We start from the raw sequence: 21,063 nt of genomic DNA, 5'->3' as shown, positions 1-21,063 counted from the left end.
CATATTAGTTCGCCATATTTGCATAGCATTTTATAATTTGCTCTTTTTCAGACCATGTTTATTTACTCCTCCCCCAAACAGTAAATTTCACAGATGAGGAACGTGAGACACTGAGCGGTTCAATGACCCGTGTAAGGTCACATAGCTGACAAAGAAGAACGCTCTTGCTGACCCAGGTCTCAGGACTGTGAGTGCTCACTGGCTCATCTGGCTTCCTTTCTTCTTTCCTTCCCTACCTTCTTACCCCCTCTATCCCTTTGTTCCTTCCCCCAAGACTCGTGTACTTATGACATCTTCCTGAGACAGTCCCCTCAGTCAAAGAGGGGCCTGAGTTTACGGTGCTGAGAATGAAAAATGGACCATTTCGAGAGACTGCACCTTAACTACTCCCAACATTAGAAACGGGTCAGGGTTGACCTACTTCCTTCGGGATAGGGAAAGCTTCAGAGCTATTTTTTAAGAGGCACTGCTACCTTCATGGGAAATAAACCATAAAAATGCTCTCTCCTGCCCTAAGCAGCCCTTGGTCTTCAGGATCCTTGAGCCATGTGGCCTCCCCAGGCCTTTGGTCAACAAAGGGATGCGTGTTCAAGCAAAAGTACACATTATCTCACCGTGCGGCTGTTTACCAAGTGACCGAGGGGGAAGACGGATTATTCTCGCTGTGTAAACCAACCTGCAAAAGGATGGTGGTTTTGTATTGACTTTTCATCAGGTTGTTGATGGATTCAAAGAGCCGTCTCATGGATTCTTCAAACTCCATCTGTTCTTTGCCTTCGTAAAGCCTGAAAGAAGACACATCTGGGTCACTTCTCGAGCCAGCAGGCAAAAGCTTTGAAAGTGTGTGCCAGCCGCCAGCTTCATTTAAAATTGAGAAGAGAAAGGGGTGGGATGTGGGGACTCGGGGGGAGGGAGTGTGCTCAGCAGTCCCTGCATGCGGAATCCACTCGGTAAAAACCTCCATCCACCACACTGAACAGAGGTGCTCTGGCTCCCAATGGCTCACGCAGCAAGTCCTCTCTCACCGTCTTTTATCAAACCCCAGAGAACCTCAAAGGAATAACACACGTCCAAGCTGAGCAGACACTGATAATCTCACCCTTCTTCAAGAACCAGAGGGGAGACTGTAGTCACCAGATTTTCAAAGTATGGTGCAAACATGAAGGAGAAATATTTTCAAACACACGACAGCCCTTCCATTTGTCAGATGATTAGGGACATGCTTGCTCCATGTCGGGGCCTTGCTTTCACTGCCCTGTCACTCAGGAGCATGCTTATTACCCATTTTAACCTGTTGTTCCCCTGACTATAAAGACCCTATGCTGTCATTCTGTACACAAGCCAGAAATGCGTTACTTACCACCTGAGACAACTCATTAACCCCACCCCGAGATCAGTGATGGTTAACGCTCTGACGGGTGGCCTCACTGAGATTCTCAGACCCTGTGCTAACACACACACGCCTGACTTTTCATGGAAACTGTCCTCCGATATAAATCAGCCTCCAGAACCCTGAGTCTTATCGCCCTCTCGGCCGGCCTTGGAGCGCTGTTCAGCCCAAGGCCTCTCTCGGAACAAGCCTTTATCGCAAACCGTGCAACACCCACAGCCTAATCTGCGGCAACCCGCGCACAACACAGAGAGGGCCCCTTCTGTCCCCGTTCAGAGAAAGAGCGGCTGCTGTCAGCGCCCCGCACGGCCGCCACCCGGGCGCCAGCCGCGGGAACGGCGCGCTCCCCAGAGGAAGGGCCGACACTCAGCAGGCGGGTCGGCCTCTCCTCCGCCGCCTTTCTCTGCGCGTCTCCGCGCTCACCTTCTGAGCACCCTGCGCTCTGTCTCTCTGTGGGGCCCGATGTTTACCTCTGCTTTTCTCTCTCTCTGTCCTCAGTCCCTCTGTCCCTCTTCCTGCCTCTGTCCTAACTGACTCCTTCCTGAAGCCCCCCAGATGTATGGAGTTTGAGGGCGAGCCAGTGCCGTCGGCTCCGGCCCGTTGCACAGATGGAGCAGCCGAGACCAGGGTGGGGAAGTCACCGCTGTCTGAAATGTCATCTGGCTGAGGTGGGGAGGAAAAGACACTCCTAGGCTGTAGGAAATGGAGTTTAATTTCTACCAGCATGATGGGTGACTGCTCCAGGTCACAGTTCCTGCGGGACAGCTCGAGCCAGGATCAGCACCCTTCTCCTCCTGCCAGCGGGCAGGTGGCGCAGGCCTCGCGAGGACAAGACGGGGGCGCCTACCTCAGGGGGAACCCAAGCTGCTCCCTGCTACGTCACAAGTAGGTCCCTTAACACCGCACTCCGGGCCGGGGCGGGAACTGTGTTCGACATCAGCCGGTCTCACGGAGGATGGAGAACAGTTCCATGGCGGACGGAGGGCTCGCGTTTTACCCAGGCTACAAAACAGATGCAGTCCTAGCAACCGCGCATGTGTATGCGTGCGTGCATGTGCGTGTGCGTGTGCGCGCGTGTGTGTGTTCGAGCTGCAGGAAACGGAGTTTAATTTCTACCAGCATGACAGGTGACTGCTCCAGGTCACAGTTCCGGTGTGCGTGCGCCTGCGCGGGTGTGTGCGCATGTGTGCATGCGTGCGCATATGTGCGTGCGTGCGTGCATGCGTGTGCATGCGCATGCGTGCGTGCGTGCGTGCGTGTGTACGTGCAATTGTAAGCCTGGGGTGTTTCCGGGCAGGAGGAGGAAGAGTTGGAGAAAATGCCCGCGGCCGGGAGAACAACGGGAAGGCGCTGTTTCGCCGCGAGCTCTCTGCTGTCCGCCCGCCTCCCCCACACTGACTGTGGCTTCGGACAAACTCTGTCTCTGCGTCTCACCTTCATTAGTGCGAAAACGGAGATGTGATGCTCAAGCGTTATTTTAAGGTGGAAAAAAATAAAATAAATGAGAGAACGCCTTTCGAGGGTTTAACACTGAGCTGGCGGTTAGTAAGTGTTCAGTCAGTGTTAGCGATTCGGACGGCGGTGTTGATTGCGGAACACAGAGCGGACCCCGTTGGCAAACTCTCTGATCTGAGTGTTCATAAATGAAAGGAATATTTTGAGGAAAAGGCGACTGAGGAAAAAGTAGGTAAGGGCTTTAGGTTACACGGAAGGAGTAACGGGACGGTGCCGGGCGTCAGCACCGCGGGGCCGCCCCTGCGGAGCCCGCCGCGCGGGGAGCGGCAGCGGCCAGCCGCCCGCAAGGCCCCAGAGGACGCCTTGGAGTCCAGGGCAGGGCGGGTGCAGCCTCGGGGTCCTGGGCGAGCCCCTGGTCTCTGTTGGAGCTTCGGCAGGGAGACCTTTGCTCGGCTCCGGAGTGCCTAGAAAGCTGCTGCAGAGACCCGCTGGTTCTGCCGGGGGCCGAATTCCTGGAGGGCCCGAGGGCCCTGCCACAGGAAGACTGGGTCAGCCTGGGGGCGCTGCCCTGGAGGCGCGAGTCCCACCGCAGGGGCCCCCCACACACAGGGGGCGCTCGGGCCCCAGGGCGCGGGGAGCCCGCGCTGCGCAGCCTGCGGGCGGATCCTTAAGGAGACCCTGCGCCGCTGAGCCCGCGGCAGCTGCAAATGCGGCCCCGTGGGGTGTGTACAGAGCTTTGCACCACCTCTTCCACGCAGGTACGGAAAGCCTCAGCCTAAAAAACAGATGCCAGCCTCAGGCCGGCGGTCTGGGGAGCAGAACCCAACCCGGGCATCCTCGGGCTGGGAAAGCCAGCGGGTGGGTTCACTGTAGAATCCGGGGGGGGTCTCCTGGCACCCGGCCCCGTTCCATTGTCCACACCTCAGCCTCTCCCCGCTCCTCCGAGCCACGTCCACAGGCATCCCCCTGACTTCTTCCCTGCCTCTTAGAGGCAATATAGACATTTCCGCAAGACTGCGCAGCTTCCATGCCCTGCTCTGCGGCTTATTAGTTGGGTGACCTTGGCTAAGTTTCCTAATTCTAAGGCTCAGTTTTACCATTAGAAAAATGGCAGTTGCCCCATAAGGTGATCTTACAATCAGATAATGCATGTAAAGCAATCAGCACAGTGCCTAGCGGGTAGCAAACACTCAATAAATAGTAGCTATTGTTAAATTGTATCATGCTTTTTCTCTTCCAGAGCCACCCATTTTTGTTTCCTAAACCTTAAGGAGAAAGGAATCAGCATCGTAATAAAGACAATCATGGTACCACTTACTGAGCACCTACTGTGTGCCAGGCACCATGGTGGAGATGGACATAAGACTGTCCCTGAACCTAGAGAAATCACAAGGGCAGCTGAGGGATACATCCTGTCAATGCTTTAGGGCTGGGGCAGGTTCATGAATGAGAGGGTCTCCTTCCTGAGTCACACCTTCCCTCCATGGTCACTGTCACCATCTCACCCCTTGCAATGTTAATACAATTTTAATATTGTTGTTGAGCGCTTTCTAAGGGTTAGGTACTCTTAAGTTTTTCATGTGGATTAACTCATTAGGTAGAAGATATTATCTACATTTTATGCATGAGAAAAGGGGGAAAGGGGTTTAAAGAGGCACTAATAAGGGGGCTGGAAGTGCAGAGAAAGCAGGGGCTCTGGCTGACACTGACCACCTCTCTGATCACACCCCTCTGCCCTCAGCATCCCGTTCCCATGCCACCAACACAGCCTGGTCTCCCTCTTTTCTCCCCTTCCTCTTCCTTCCTCCCCTCCCCCTTCCTTCCTCCCTTCCTTCCCAGCAGCCATGGAAATGCCCCCAGTATTAGCCCCAGGCCCCAGCTTTCCTCTGTCTCCCACACCCAGTCACATCTTTGCCTAAATATGCTCTTGGCAAGACACATCCTTGACTCATTTCCCAAGTGCCTGGGAGCAAGACCAGATTAATTGGAATGTTTCTAAAGTGAAATCTCTGTTTTAAGTGTCTCCATGATCTTATACGGAACTGAGGAAAACTGCTCAAATGATGATGTCACACCACACTGTTTTGCTACTTTGCCATACAAGTCAAGCTACCTTTTTGCCCCAAATATGCTAGCCACTGGAGAGATACTGTGGAAGGGGGCCACTTAGTGCCCTTCCTTAGATGAAGGACGTGCACCACACACAGTATTTAACTCAGACTGTCACAGTGACGGAGGCCTCCCTATCCGAATACTTCATTCTTTATCATCTTCACTACTTGCCTGTCTTCTCCACTAGGCACCAGGTGGGTAAGAAAGTGTTAGTTCCCCAGGGGATGATGTTATGGGACTGCCAAGGGAAGCTAAATGACTGGCTCCAACCATTTTCTGTTCAAGCTCTAAATTCAAGGTGACTGGACTAGTGTTTCTACCCCTGAGCCAATCATTCCCTCTATTAGAGTAGGTGTAAATTAGTGACTTTACAAGAAGAATCATTAAGTCATTCAAGGCTTCAGAAGAGTAATTACTCTGGAAAATTCACAAGACTCTTAAGATTAGAACCTACCTACCACTCCGCTTCTCTCTCTCCCTCTCCCCCACCCCGCAGTCTAGGGTAAAGAATAATTACAGCCAAGGCAGGGCGGAGTCTTTCCGAGAATCGTCCTTGCATTTATTGTCCTACTTACAGTATTATAGAAAAGAGCCATTCCGTGCACTCAGCAGGCACGTTTAAGTCAAAGCAATAGGGCCGGAAAAGATTCATGAATGAATGACAGGTCTTCCTGACTCCCCTTCCCTGCATGGTCACTGTCACCATCCCCACCCCTTCCCGGACCGCCAAGGTCTGTGTACCTTTGGTACAATGAGACTGGAGTGAGCTGTCCAGCTCACCTGTGGCCAGAGACATTCCCTGCGTGGTAACAAAGTTGAAATGTAAAGCACAACCGTGTTAGAAGAGAAAGGGTATAAAGTATGGGAAAGGGACTATGAAAGGAAGGGCTAGGACAGCTGCAGTGCTGCCAGTGTGAACTGTCAAGGAGCCTCCGTAGACAAGAGAACTCCTGCAGGCTGCATGTAATTGAACTCCGCCAGCAGCCAACAGGCAGGGCACAGACCGGCCCCTGGTACCAGTCCTCTCATCAATGACAGAATTATTTCTACTGGAGCTGTTACTTTTCCAGATTCTGACATTTGAGGAGGGATCACCCCTTAGGGCAAAGAAGTTTTGCTAAAACAGTCTTCTTCCTATAAATCACTCCAGGTAAGAATGACTGCTAGACGAAAGGGAAAAAAGACAAACCACATGTGAAGATCCTGTTTGGAAAAATGTCTAGAATGCACACACAGAGAAATGAACACAATCACCAAAGAAAAACTGCCTCAGCTGGAAGTGTAAATAGCCTAAATTAAAAAAAAAAAAAAGAAGTTAACAATATGGAAGAAATTAAAGAAAAGCAATCCCTCTAAAACACTCACTTTACTTTTAAAATAGGGCAAGCCTGTGTAATAAATTAGTAGTAAGTAGGTAATAAGATGTAGGCAAAAGCCTTGACAAGAACTCTCAGTTATGAACAGAGTGCGATGTGTGCCCTGTGCCGTCCTTCAGCCTACTGCGAGGGGCTGCAGCCTTTACATAATTTGGCAAGAACTAAGTTGCATAATTCTGCACATAAGTAAATTTCCCCATTAGCATGAAAAATTGTATTCAGGGGTTTTCCCCTCAATATAATTGGAAATTGAGTGTTCTCAAAACAATGTCCCTAAGGATAGAAACACACACACACACTTCCATGGTTCAAAGACATGTAGAGCATAGCATAGCATAATATTATCATCGTCCATTTAAAAGAGAAGCTAATATTCAGCAGGGTCTTCCAGCTCTTTCTCTTTAGGCCCAGTGTGGTCTAAAAGTTTGGGTACCGAGAATAAATTAGGTTTTGACTGATTTTCTTACCATCTCTTCCTTCATCATTTTAATCACCTGGGAAGTGTCCATGATATCTCAAGTGATAACAAAAAATCAAGTTGTAGAATAATTACACACATACACATACCGAGTAAAATCTGAAAGTCTGCATATTAAGTTAATAATTACATTACCTCTTAGAAAAAGGATTATATATGCCAACAGTCCCCTTATACACTTTTATGTTATAATCTGATTGTACACAAGTAAATGTTACATTTCACTTTAAAAAGAGATATGTACTCTCTCTTTGGGGTGAATGTTTCTTGCCCTCTAGCTCCTCTTTCAACAATCTTTCCCCTCTCACACCACCCCTCCCCCGAAGTCTTTCCTGAATTCTCTCATCCTCGAAGGGGAACTTGGGCTGCAGGCAGGGGATCTCGCTCAGGGTCACACAATTGGAGGCAGATTTCCTCCGCAGTTAACAGAACAGAGATGCTGATTTTTAGCCTACCGCCTGGTTCCTGGCATGGACTAGGCTAGAGAGGCAATTGCCTAAAAAACATCAAGCTATTATTACCCTAAACAGCGGTGGTGCCCAGAGCACCTGAACTCTGTCCTTTCAGTCTGTGGCTTCCTGAGAAGATAATTTACCCCAGGCTTCCTGCTCTGCTCCACTGAGAGCCTTGACACTTGGTGTGAGGAGTTAAATGGAATTTTTAACATTTTTCTTACTAATGGTGGTGGTTTCAAAAATACATGTGCAGTAAGACTCTTTGTTTTAAAATCTGGGAACACCTGGGGAAGTGTCGCGTTCAGACGTGCCAAGGTCTGCATTACTGGAGACCTCACTGGAGCAGAAGCATGGCTGAGGGCCAGGCCAGCTGCCAGCAGAGGGCAGTGTGGCAGAAAGAGCAGTGGCCCGGCCGCCCAGAGCTGAGTTCTACACCAGACTCCAGCATGAGTGTGGCGACCTTAGCAGGTCCCCTCATCCCTAAGAGAACCGCTTTTCCCTTGAGGGAACTTTCCGGATTCGTAACTGGCTTCTGTTGTCAGAGAGTCAGAGAGGACATGCCAATCACCCAAGACCGAGCCTGCCCACCTGCAGAGGTCCCCAGTGCCGTGTGTATGACCCATCACGGGCCCCCAAGTCAGGGCGTGGGATAGACAGAGGTAAATCCTGAAGAGCCTGCATGTCATTCAGTCATCAAGCCCCATTAATCCCACCTCCCAGCACCATTTTCCTCCAGCTCTATCTATTGAGATAGGATTGACTGTAACATTGTGTAAGTTTAAGGTGCATGTCATGAAGATTTGATGCAAGTATATAGTCCACAGTGATGACCACAGCAGGTTAGTGAGCACAGCCATCACCTCATATAGTTACCTCGTGTGTGTGTGTGTGTGTGTGTGTGTGTGTGTGTGTGTGTGTGTGATGAGAGCATTTAAGATCTCTCTTAGCAACTCTCAAGTGTATGATACAGTGTTATGAACTATTGTCACCAAAGCCCTTTACTAGACTCCATCTTCATCAGCACTGCCTTCAACCATATCCCCATCACCTCTCACCTGCAGGGGTTCGAGTCCACATCCTTCCTCCACTCTTACCCCCTTTCAATCTATTTTCTACACAATGATCAGAGGGACCATTTTCCAAACACAAAGAGATCACAACATTCTTCTGTTCAGAATCCTTTAACAGCTGCCCATCTCCCTCAGGATAAGGTCCAGACACCATGGCCTGACCTCTGAGGATCACCAAGGTCTGCCCCTTCCTATCCATCCTGGTGATCTCCTGCTACTCTATCCCCCTGGTACTAAATTCCGGCCACCTTGGCCTTCCCAACGGAAGTCAACGGAGTCAAGCTCCCTCCTAGGTCAGGGGCCGCCTTTCTGCTTTATTCTCATTGACCGCACCCTCCTCTTCACCTGCCAACTCACAGCTTAGTGGCTCTTCCTCCAGGACACCTCCTGACCCATGGTGACATTTGATCCCCTTAGATGTGCTCCCAGGGCACCTCACACACTTCCCCTTGATTTCACTGGCACACACATGACCATCTGCTTAATGACTCCCTTCCCAGCCAAACGAAAAAGCCCAGGAGACTAGACCTGAGGCTGTTCATATCACTGTCGTATTCCCAGTGCCCAGCAGAGTGGCCTAGTGGCTGCTCAATAAATATTCATTGGATAAACACTTGGTTGTTAATGCAAACCAAACCTCTACCCTTAGAGAAGTATTTCAACTAGATGGAAACTTTCATTATCAACTCAAGGGGTAAAAGGGGAACCAAGTCTTAGGGCCCAGCATGCGTGGGACACGTAATGTGTTAGAAGCCGAATGTAAGGGACAAGAAATGCTGAGCTAAGGGCCTTTTAGAGGTTGTAGACTCTAAGGGCAATTCTAAAAATGTTGACAGCCACATACGGAAAAACTGTTCACCATCTTGAGGTTTACAGGCCCTGAGACAACCTGTGAATTAGTTACAAGGTGCACATCCCTCCTGTCCCACCGACGCATTCAAAAACGGGGGAAATGGCAGAGTCCCAGGCCCAGGAAAGGAGGTACACGATGCATGCGCAGACAAGGGCTGCAGTGTGAGCCGGTGCAGGGCCCTCACCACGCTCTGAGCTGGCTTCTCGGGGTCCGGAGCAGCCACATCCCCAAATTCTCAGCAATGGAGCGTGGGGCACTAGATTATTACGTATGCACCTCACAACTAAGTCCTTTTAAGTTTCCTGTCCACCTCAAAGACACAATAAGCAGCAAACCCAACAACCGAGCAACACACTGTTTCCTAATCAAGGAAACAAAATCTGCTTTGGGGGGACACCCGCCTGAAGTACCTTTGACGTGGATCACCAAGTACAGCCACAGTCCTGACCTGGCTCCGAGTCCCTGACAATCACATTAGCTGGTGAGTGTCACCCTCTGGCCAGCTGGACCCTTTCCTGTCCTGCATGCTCATATTTGGCTACCGAGGATTTGCAAACACATTTCCTAAACCTATACATTGATTCAGGAAATTGATCTCCCACCCACACCAGTCTCTGAGGCGCTGTCGGCGTGGGCATTGGTCAGAAACAGCCCTTCCTGCGCCAGGCGAGGATTCTGGCAGCAGACCTGTGTCCAGACTCCAAACGAGGAGTAAAGGAGGGAAGGGATCAGCTGCTGCTTCAGCCTGAAGTATGAGTATCTGAGTCCTCCACAGCTTTTCCCTTAACTAGCTACAGCACAGACAGTCTTGTTCTGCAGAATTAAGCCATTTAAAGGGACAATGGGAGCAGACAAGATGAATGTCTTACACTCTGCTATGAGCGGAGTATGAGATGGGTGCCAAATAGGAGCGAGTTTGCCCAGCCTCTGAGGGATCCTCAGGGGATGCCAGGCTACGATCACACAGCAAAGGACAACCCGAAATGTCCCTAATTCACATGCAGATGATGGGTGATCAACTGCACCTGATCCTTCTGCTCCCTGAAGGCCTCCTGACTGGATACTAGGAAAATGCTAAACTCTGGGAAAGGATTGGTTCATTTGCCAAAGGCTCCTAATTGCAAAATACCTTGCCTCTAGTCAGTTTTCAGGCCCCATGACCTCACTGTAGCAGTTATATTGCTGCTACACCTCCTCCTTGATATGCACCCTTTCCTGGCTCCTGGAATCCAAGCCTCCCTGGGCTCTCTCCTCACCTGTCCCTCGTCCCTTTGACATGCTAATCTCCTGCATTTCATCCTGAGTTTCAGAGTATTGCTCACCTTATGCTGTAGCTTCAAATGCCAATTTGGATGGATTTGTAACAAAACTGTACCTGCATCTAACTCTCCCGAACTGCAAATCTGTATCTAACTGTCTGCTGTACATTTCCATCTGGCTATGCCAAGAAGCACCTCAACTTAACATGACCCACACCAAGCATGCCCCACCCTGAAGCCTGCCCCTCCCCTGCACTCATGCTGGTGAGCAAGGCCTGATCCCATGGGCCCCGCCCTTCAGCCTCAGAGCAGCCTCTCCTTCAATGCCACTCCCACGTTCAATTAAGACTGGCAATCCCGTCCCCTGAGAACCCTTTCCTTCTTCCTTTCCCTCTTCTCCAGCCCCCCTGTGACCACCTCAGTTCAAGTCTCTTGCCTGGGTTATTGCAACAGCTTTGTTATTGATCAGCTGCCTCCCCTCCTCTACACCAGGTTCCACCTACTAGCGTTAGTTCTGCGGTCATATTTCTAAAACATGGATGCGATCGTGCTAATCTCCTGCTTTAGAATGTCAGTGGCTCCCTACTGCCCAAAGCAGGGGTTTCCAAACTGCTATGACAAAAAACTTTAAGCATGATTCTCAATAGATGCTTATCTATTTATAAATTATATCCACGGGCTATTCTAAGTCAAATGTTTACATAGTTCAATTTCTTCATCTTGAACAAAATAAAGAAACTTTAATATGTTTACCTTATCACAATGGATGAGTCTGTGCACCAGCTGGAGTACTCGCTCTGTGCTCCCAGGACAGAGGGTAACATCTATGCCAGTATCCCCGGCAGAGAGGCTGAGGTCGAACTCCTTGGCCTGGCATTCCAGGTGCTCCTCAATCTAGCTGGAACCCACGTCTTCGGCACGTCAGCCCACTCCTCCACCCGCAGGGCTTCACCCTCTAGCTGCTCTTCTCCGCAAACGCGCTCTTCACGGTGGGCACGGGACAGCGCAAAACACCTAGGCTTTGCGGTCACATCCCTGCCTGCCAACATCTAGCTGTGTGACCCAGAGTCACTTCCCGCACCTTTCTGGGCCTCCACTTCCCCTCCTGTGAAATGAATGTGATAAAGCCTATACTTTGCAGAGTCGTGTGAAGTGAGGTCAAGGGAACAGTGATGCAGGGCCAAGCGCAGAGGAGAGGCTTCATAAGGGGAACCTCAGAGGAGCGGGAGTAATGGGAAGTTCTATTTCACGTGCTGTTCCCTCCACAGATGCTCCCAGCTCACAATGGGATTACGTCCCAATAAACCACGGTTAGTTAAAAATATAATTCGAAATGCACTCCATACACTAACCTAACCAAGCCTCCTAGCTCAGCCCGGCCTACCTTGAACGTGCTCAGAACACTCACATTAGCCTACAGTTGGGCAAAGTCACCGAGCACAGTGGACACAGAGTGTCATTTGCCTCATAAACAATCGTGGGGCTGACTGGGAGCTGCGCTCCTGCGCTCCCTCGCCCGCTGCCCAGCATCACCAGAGAGCATCGTACAAAGTATCACTAGCCCAAGGGCAGAAAATGCCTTTCAATGTCTAGTTTAGAACATCACCTCCCCTGAGAAGAATTACCTATCCTCCCGAGGCAGGGTTTGTCACTCAAACCTCTCTGTCCCCCGGGAACCATTTGCAGGCCTCCATTGCGTCATACCACCGATCATTGCTTATTCCAGGGAGCTGGGATTTGATTGCTGGTCTGCACGTCTGTCTTCCCCACTAGACTGTTGCCACTTGAGGAAGTCTGACATTAATTTCAGAGTTCCCGGCTCTTAACAAAGTCCCTAGCACAAAATAGGTGCCCAATAAAAGTTTATAAATATTTTCACGTGCAAAGGCAAAAGAGGACTGCTTAAAAACGCAGGCATATGCACATTTCATGTTATAATAACAACGGCGACTTAATGAAATACAAAGCCCTTTCGTGTGTTTATAAGAAACGGGCTGTTAGCTCCCCCTCTGCACTGTAGCAACTCATAAAGCAGATAATAAATTAAAGGGAAGTGACTGTTTGACAATATCCTTTGATGACAGTTTACTCTTCCATCCCGATCCGATGCCAAGTTAATGTTATCATGAAATAATTCCATTAGCTGCAATTGCACAGCTCACTGAGCCATTACTGGCATCCAAAAGTGAAATTGTATTCAAAACCGAAAACAGAGGCTGCCATAGGAATAAATGGCATTAACATGCAAACGAATTATATGCAGGAGAAACAGGGATAGCACTTTGACCGGCATTCCGGCCCAGGCTCGGCACAGACAAATGACTACATTTTAATACTTAGTCATACTTGAACAATGAAAACAGATCATCCTGGCCAAGTACCTTCGAGGTAAATTCATTTTTGTTTAAGAAGGCAGAGGCTTCGGTATCCCCTCCACCTGGTATCCCCTGCTCCGACATGGAGCAGGCCTGAGCTTTATTCAGACAGTCTTGCGGCCTAACGGATTCATGACCCGGTGGATAAAGTAGCCCATGATATTTTCATAAGAAGAGGCTGAACTGGTGGCTGAGGTGGAGGCTGGGAGTGGGCGGAATGAAGCAAGAGGCAGCGAAATGTAAAGGCAAGAGAGCATCCCATCACCTGGCGCTGACGGCAATTAGAGAGGGCAACTATGCCTGGCCCTGGAAGGGAGCCAGACTGGGGCTGTCCACGGGAGGCATGCGCCCTGCTCCCGCGAAGCCTGTGCTAATGGAGCTGCAGCTCCCGTGCAGGCAAATGGCACTGCACAGGCCCTGGGCAGCCTCGCAGCTCCCAGGTGAGGCTGGGGAGCAGGACCACGCCTGGAGGTGCTGCTGCTCCCAACAGGATGCTGAGTACCTTCCTCTTTCCCTGACCAGTGACCCTTTTCCAAAGCGTGTGAGCTCCCCTGGGCTGGCCTTTTGTCAGCTTATCTTGACTCATTCCTTGGGAGGGTACAGGGATAAAGTCACGGTCGCCTGGGCCGCTTCGCCCTAATGGTGAGGACACCCTTCCCGAAACTCCTCCTAATCTTCATTTCCTTTATTGAAATCCCCTGTGCTTGGAGATGGTCGCACCTGAGCCCGTGCACGCAGCCTTGTGCCCCTCAGCAGCCCTGACAACATCCAGGGAGCCCACACCCCGAGGCAGTGCTGTTTTCTCTCAGGACAGCCCCTCCTCTGGGCCAACCATACTTCACACTGACACGGCCCGGAAAAGGTTCGGTTCTCAAATTGTCTTCATCACACGAGGTGGGATGTGAAACCTCGCTCTGCTGATTCTTAGCTGTGTGACCTCTGAGCTTGAATCTAAGCCTTGGTTTCCTAATCAATGAAAGGGGACCAGAGGTGGTGCCCATTTCACATGTAATGAGTGCCAACCATGTGCGGGTGTGGTTCTCAGTGCTTGGGATACAGTAGGAAACAAAGATCCTTCCCCCCGAGCTGCCATTCTAGCAGGCAGAGGGCATAAACAGAGGCATCACTAATCGTTACATGGTGTGCTCACATGTGCTAGTTCTATGGGGAGGAGAAATGAGACAGAAAGCAGAGGGAAAGGGAGGGGAAGCAGCAGCGCTGGGGGCAGGGCTCGCATTGTTAGCAGGGCAGTGAAGGCGACATGTGGGCGAAGATGTGGAAGAGGCCAGGGAGAGGGAGTGAGCAGGCAGGTGTCTGGGGAAGGTGCAAAGGCCCGAAGTCAGGAGTCTGAGCCACAGCGAGGAAGGCCTGCGTGGCTGGACGGAGCGAGTGAGGGGCAGGAGGAGGTGCAGTCAGGACATGAGATCCTCCATAGGATCTTTGTGAAGACTGACGGAGATAAAGGCTGAAGTGCACTTAGCCGATAATAATAACCGTGGGCACTTGCTGTGTGACAGGCGCTGGGCTAAGTGCCTGACACCCATTAGCTGTTTAGTCTGCAGGACAGCCCTGCGAGGGTTTTTACATGCCTGTTTCACATATGAGAAAACTGATCTGTGGGCAGACTGAGTAATTCGCCCAAGGTGGTGCACACAGTAAGTAGTGGTGGTAGAACTCAAATGTAGAATTCAAACCAGAGTAGCCTAGCTCTGGAGACTGGCGTTAACCACTGAGCTGACCGCCTCTCCGAGGCAAAGGGGACGGGGCTGAGGGTGGAGAGGGCGTTTGCGGTCACAGAGCCGCCCTGGAGACTGGGATCACGGGGAGGAAGCTAGAGCTGAATGAGCAGGTCTGCAGCAGAGCAGAAGGTGCGAAGCAGAGGACCGGCAGAGCAAGCAGGGCCCAAAGAGCTGCTTGGGCCCGAGGGGCCTGAGCGCAGGCGCTCGCGTGCGCACACACACACACACACACACACACACACACACACACACGGGGAAGTGGAAGCAGCAGACGTAAGCAGGGCCCACGCAACACGCCAGCGACAGACCAAGGTGGATTCTACGTTGTGGACCTCAGAAAGCACAGACCCCGGGTAAAGGTATCCCCTCCTCCTAAAAATAACCAGCAAGAAATGTTTCGGGCAGCACGATCCCTAAGCCAGACCTTGAGAACAAATCAAGACACCAGAACTCCCTCCGCTAACTGAAACCTGAGATCCTGGACCCGGCACCCTGCTCTCTGTCCTGGGTGAGCACATGAGCACAGCTGACATTCATTACGCCTGTGGAGTAAGTACCAGATACTGCATGGGGAACTCTGTACATGATCTCATCCCATCATGAAAACACTGCGAGCTGGTTGATCCCCATTTATGGGTGAGGAAACTGAGGCTCGGAGAAGCTGGGTTCCTCTGTAAGACAGGCACCTACAGGGACAGAAATGAGACCCCTCTAAAGCCTGTCCGATGTGAGCGCTGACTATCGCTGAGCCAACAGCGACGAGCGCAACACTAACCACCACCCCACACTACCTCCTGTACCCTAGCCCAGGGCGGCATTAGGATTTCTAAGCTGGATCTTGCCTGTTTTAGAGTCACCCTGACAGAAGCGCTGGCTGTGGTCTCATCCCTGTGAGCCTGGCCGGCAGGAAGAGCTGCTGCAGACTCCGAGTAATTCCACAGCTCGGAAGCCTTGGGGATCAGCTCAGCCGGCTGTCTGAGCTCTAGGATAAAAGGCACTGCAAGGAGTTTTGTAAAAAAGCTCAATGCCTGCAAGATAATCATTTCAGCTCTTTCTGAATGCTCCTCGCTCTGCTCTGTATCTCCCAGGGGCTCAGTCATTCTAGAGAAGCTTAGTAGATGTTGGTCATACTTATGACCGCCCCACATCTTTGGGACACACTTCCTAAGATTTAGGAATTTCCCGTATTTTTAAGCCTGCCTCCCTATGGCAGAAGCTCGAATCGGCTCTGCAGGTTCCTTTGCAGCCAAGGGCTCAGGCATATGCCCAGAGACACTTGCCCCAGACTTGGACTCGAGCTAGGGGCACAAGGAGTGGGGCCAGGAAAATCACTTTCTTTGGCTATTTGATAGAAATGAATAATCCTAAAAACATTCCCATCCCTGTCAACATCTCTTTCTCCCTTACCCAGTGCATCGATCCAGGAAAACCCCTGGCCCTCGCCACGTGCGTGTGCAGTGCGTGCAAAGACAAAATGCAAGGGAGTGGCTAATGGAGCTGGAGCAGCTGGAGCTCCGCACGTGAGGAGAGAGTACAGAGGAATGGCAGGAAACCAACACAATACCGGGCACAATACGCCCCCAAAGCGATGGCTCTATCACAACTTTCCACCAGCTGGCTTAGAAATCGCAAAGCGCTGAACCTTTTCTTTTCCGGTTTCCTAAGTGAAGTGCCCTCTGAGCACAGGAAAGAAATACCCCCATCCCTTCCCAGTGTCCTTGAGGATCCACCGGAGAGCAAACCAACTGCTGAAGATTCGAAAATGAACGGGACACAGGAAATCTCCCTCCCGTCAGCATGAGGTGCTGGGCCCTCCCTGCAGGTCCGCCTGCATTTACGGTCATGGGAAAGGATTCAAGACTAGGCCTCCGTTACCTCGGAGACATCCCTTCTCACCAAATGCCTTCTCTTAGCCCCCACGGTGGACTTCGGCCGGCAGGCAGTTCTGAGTGTCCATGGTGCTTTGTATTCCATGCGGGGGATACAGTAAGAAGTAACAGCCCACCCACTCCTGAGGACGCCAAAGGCCACTGCAAGTGCCAGCAGCGCTGAATGTACACAAAATGAAGAGCCAGGGGCTCTGCAAGACGGCAGCCTTGAGGCGGAGAGGAGGGAAGGTACTAATGTCCCGCTCCTATGGAGGGAAGAGACAAAATCTAAGAGGGAAGGGAAAGACGGACCACGAAAGAAATAAACCAAAAGGAAAAACTGGGCAGAAGATACGATCAATGAAAAGAATATGTTCCTGTCGCAAATCTGAAGATCTCACTCGCAAGATGAAATGAGGACTCCTTGCCTATTAGCCCGGAATTACAATGTTTGAATCCTCGAGCTCCTCCAAGAAACTCGGCCTTTACAAAGACCCACTGTTGTCTCCTATTGGATTTCAAATAATTGACAAGTACCCCTCCAGCTCGGAAGAAGACCCCCGAGCCTGGAATGCAGTCTCTGCCTTGACTAACTGACAAACCAGAGGAAATGAAACAGGCACTTCATTTTTAGAATAGCCTAAATGACATCACGTTTTGTGACATGGTGCAGAACACTCATCTCTATGTATCACCTGAAACCTCAATGAATACTTCAGGCGAATCTTGAATGATTACCCATTTCAGGTGCCCTGTCGAGTATGAAGCCATCATAGCCCATCCAGCCTCATGGTCAAAACAATGATGACAGACTTCTGCTTTCTCTTGTCCAACTAAACAAGTGTATACCGGAAGTCACTGACCCAACCCACGGCTCCAGAGAGGCACGTGTGACCACTGCTGCACAATCTGCATATTCATTGCCCTGGTCACATGGTTTAAGACCTTAGCATGTGACCCGACACAGTTCTTGGCATAGGATTTTGCTGGAATGACAAAGAATCTAGGGTTGCTTCAACTAATAGAGTATGAACCTGAGTTTTCAAATGTTTTCAGCTTTGGGAAACTTGCCTCAGAAGGCAACCAGCAAAAGAGAAGCAGAGCCAGCATCTAGAGAGATATAGGTTAACCCAATGGCATTAAGCATCTAGATCCAGCCATGCCTGAGGCCAATAACCCCCCTGGATTTTTCAATAATGTAAAATATAATAAAGTCCCATTTCTCTGTGAGTCAGTTTGAGTTGAGTGTCCTTCATTTGAACTGATAAGAATCTGGACAATACATTCCCAGCATGTTTTTTTCTCATTTCCCATCACACACAGCCAACCTGACCATACATACACACATAAGCAACCCCCAGCCTAACTTTGCCTCGATTGCCAGGAATAGAAATTGTTCCCTTGAGGGTTGCGTTGGAATGCCTCCATCTCCAAAGCCCTTTAAGAGGGCTAACCTCAGTGATACTGACCGTCAAGAATCGTATCTTTTAAGTACTCTCGCTTGTCGGCTTACTTTTTGGCCACTAGGATCTCAAGGACAGGCAGGCCAACAACAAATGCCAGCTTATCTGTCATGCACAATCTCCAAGAGCCAAATAAATATCACACTCTCTGAGTTCTGCTCTCTCCACCCCCGTGGAATATAGATTCCTGGAGAGTTTCCACCATATCGCAAATCAAATGAAGAGCAGATGAAACCCTGCAGAGCCTCAGCTCACAAATCACGGTCACTGGATGAAGTGTGACTCGATAACACGTTATGATTTCCTTCTTTCCCCCAAAAACTTACAAGGAACAATTACTCCCTATTTCTAACCCTCTAAGTTGGATTTTTAAGTTGCTTTTGATCGACGCCTGATTATCATTTTTGTAAGAGAGTTTCTCCAATGGCGCAAACACTGTCGTACCCAAAGGAATTGCAGAGCTAATCGACCCCCCCTGTAGAATGAGCACTCACTGTGAAAATAACGTCCTGGACCGAACGATGAACTTGAACACGTACTCCAAAGCTTTCAGAGTTCTCAGGATCGGCTCACATTGCTCCCCCCGGCTGGAGGTATCCAAGTAAGTCTTCAGCACCGTCATCAGTTTCCTGAGCAAGGGGTGATATTTTCAAAATACATCTCTTCCCAGCCCACGGCAGGGTAATTCGTTTGCTCAGTAAATTATAAGGCTTTCAATCAGAGGTTAAAGGTGGTGGTAGAGCCAAGCCTACTCACTCATCTACAACCATAAAAATAACTCTGCTTAAAAATTGTACTTCAGGGTGAATGATTATTTCCTGCCTGTAACAAGCCAGCAAAGAAAAGAACTAGTGAAGAAAGAAAACCTTATGACTAGGAAAGCTAGTCGCAATCGGAATATGATGGGGACAGTGGTGGCAATGATGTCTCCCTCAGCCTTTTCTCCCTACTGAAAACGTTCCTGTGGCATCTCGGAACACCCTTGCTTAGGGACTCTCCACGATTCCTCATGCCCAGCAAGGCAGACTTTACATGACTCGACCTCCTTTCAAGGCCCCTTCACAGACTGGCTCCCACCACCCTTCCCGGCGTCACCTCCCACCTCTAACCCTCAGCTCCTTACCCCCGAGCTATAGTGAGCCACCTAGCACGAGCCTGTCTTCTCTGTAGCCTCTGAATCCCAGTGTTTATCACAAGTAGTTACTCAATAGTAATAGCTGACTGACTGATTGAATGAACAAATGAATGAATGAATGAATGAATGAGTGAATGAAAACTTCCATGTACCTCTGTTACCATCAAGTATTCATCTCCACCTACGGGGTTTACATATTTTTATTTAATGCAGATAGCCCAGGCACAGATTAGATTTTGTCAGAAAAGGGAGAACTCACACAGGCTAGGGACAGAGCTCCTTGTGCCCTGGGCATCCTGGCAGGCAAGCAGGAGGGACGGTCACTTACTTGTAAGCCAGGGTGGCGCTGAAATGCTGTTGGATGTAGGCCTCCAGGACCGTGTTGAAGTGCTGGAATTTCCGGTCAGCAATGAGGCCTATTATGTAGATCTGAGGAAGAGGCAGGGAATCAGTGTTTTGAGGACAGCCCTAGGGCAGGGAGCCATATTCACATGGCATCACTGAACCCCTATCAACATTTTTTACCCAGGAATTAGCTCACTAATATGTCTTCAGTCCTTTTCATTAAGGGAGTGTCTCTCCTAAAAAGTGTTTCACGTAGTATGCTACAAAGCATTGTAAGGTATAAGGGTTTCATGGTCAGACATGTCTGAGAAATCTCAGGTTGCCATCTTTATTGCAGGACTTATCAGGGCCTTTAGTATACCCATGTGCATCATGACTCTCCAATGTTCATCGTGCAATGCCCAGCGCTTCCCTAAGTGCTTGAATCAAAGGCTCTTCCTGTTGGGAGCATCTTTCCTTAGGGCTAGCTTTCCAGACCCCCTTGGGAAGCACTAGACTCAGTCACAGTTGTCTCCAGGCGACCTCTTTGTAAACGTAAATGTCACCGACACAAGGAGTTAACACGTTAACACTCTGCTGGTCACGGATGCCCTAACGCAAGTGTTTGTTATTTTTATTTTAACATGACAGAGAGAACGTAAGTTGGGACAGTGAGAGAAGGAAGAGACCATTTGGGAATACGGAAAGGAGACCTGGGTGGCATACAAGGTCCTGGGTAGGCAGAGGGACCATAATGACTCTGGGGAGTTGGAGACTTTGAAGAAGGTAAAGGAACAAGAGGACTCCCTGTGGGTGCTTCACAACCTGCCGGAGACTGGCTCCCGGCGTTCGTGGCAAGCAGACGCGGTTGGCCAGCTTCACAATAGCCAGCTGCATGTACCAGTGCCACTGTGACATCAGCACCTGAGGTCCCCCCCTCACCCATTCTGCCCATGCATCCAACTGAACTCCAGACTAACGCAGCTCGTTCACTGGGCTGGTGGCCTAACGTGACAACTCCTCCCAAAGATTCATGAGAAGGGCCGCGGGGGCCACACGTTCTCAGGGTTCTCTCGGTGCGACGCACACGAATGTCTGTTATCATAAACACCTGTCCCCTCTCTTACCAAAGCATCGAAGACAAGGATGTCATACTCGTTGCTCTGAGAATGCTCCATCATGATGTTGAAGAGGGCATCCAGAGTGTCTTGGAGGAACTGGGCAAAACAATGAAGGGTGCATTAAGACCGAGCGCGGGTGACCCAGAAACCCACTGCTCAGCTAGGCCCAAGGGAATGAGAGCACACACTCAACATGCACCAGAGCAAGGGGCCCACATTCACAAGAACCAGAACTCGGAGCACCCCAACTGTCCGCCGACAGCACCGTGGGTGAACACATGGCGGCATTTTCACATTTTCACACCACAGGAAAATGCACAGCAATCAAAAGGCGCAAACTGCTTCTCCATGCAAGGATGCGGGTGGCCCTCAGGAGCACGGTGTGCGGGGAGAGGAGTCACACACAAGCATGTACATCCTTTATTACTCTCTTTTTATGAAATTTAAGAATAGGCAAAAACCCATCAGCGATGATGGTAGTCCGCTTGGTGGTTACTCCTGGTGGGTTATTGGCGGAGAAGGGTATGAACGGGGGAACCTACAGCAGTGCTCAGTGTTCTGTATCTTGAGCCAGGTAGTGGGTACACGAG

The 21,063-nt window shown here is 50.3% G+C and overlaps 1 protein-coding gene across 1 annotated transcript in view; it reads right to left on the bottom strand.

The window, feature by feature from the left end:
- DOCK2 (dedicator of cytokinesis 2) overlaps positions 1–21,063 on the bottom strand; it is a 345,160-nt gene that overhangs the window by 262,530 nt on the left and 61,567 nt on the right. The window contains exons 20-23 of the mRNA XM_081135683.1: positions 20,480–20,569; positions 19,357–19,457; positions 18,388–18,522; positions 677–785 (exon numbers count right to left, since the gene is read on the bottom strand). Coding sequence (XP_080991809.1) covers positions 677–785; positions 18,388–18,522; positions 19,357–19,457; positions 20,480–20,569 — 435 coding nt within the window. The remainder of the gene's footprint in view (positions 1–676; positions 786–18,387; positions 18,523–19,356; positions 19,458–20,479; positions 20,570–21,063) is intronic.

Source organism: Miniopterus schreibersii (genome assembly GCF_964146895.1).
Source record: "Miniopterus schreibersii genome assembly, chromosome: 4".
In the NCBI taxonomy this organism is placed as follows: Eukaryota; Metazoa; Chordata; class Mammalia; order Chiroptera; family Miniopteridae; genus Miniopterus; species Miniopterus schreibersii.
The sequence above is the reverse complement of the archived record's forward strand: the minus strand, read 5'-3'. Positions and strand labels throughout refer to the sequence as shown.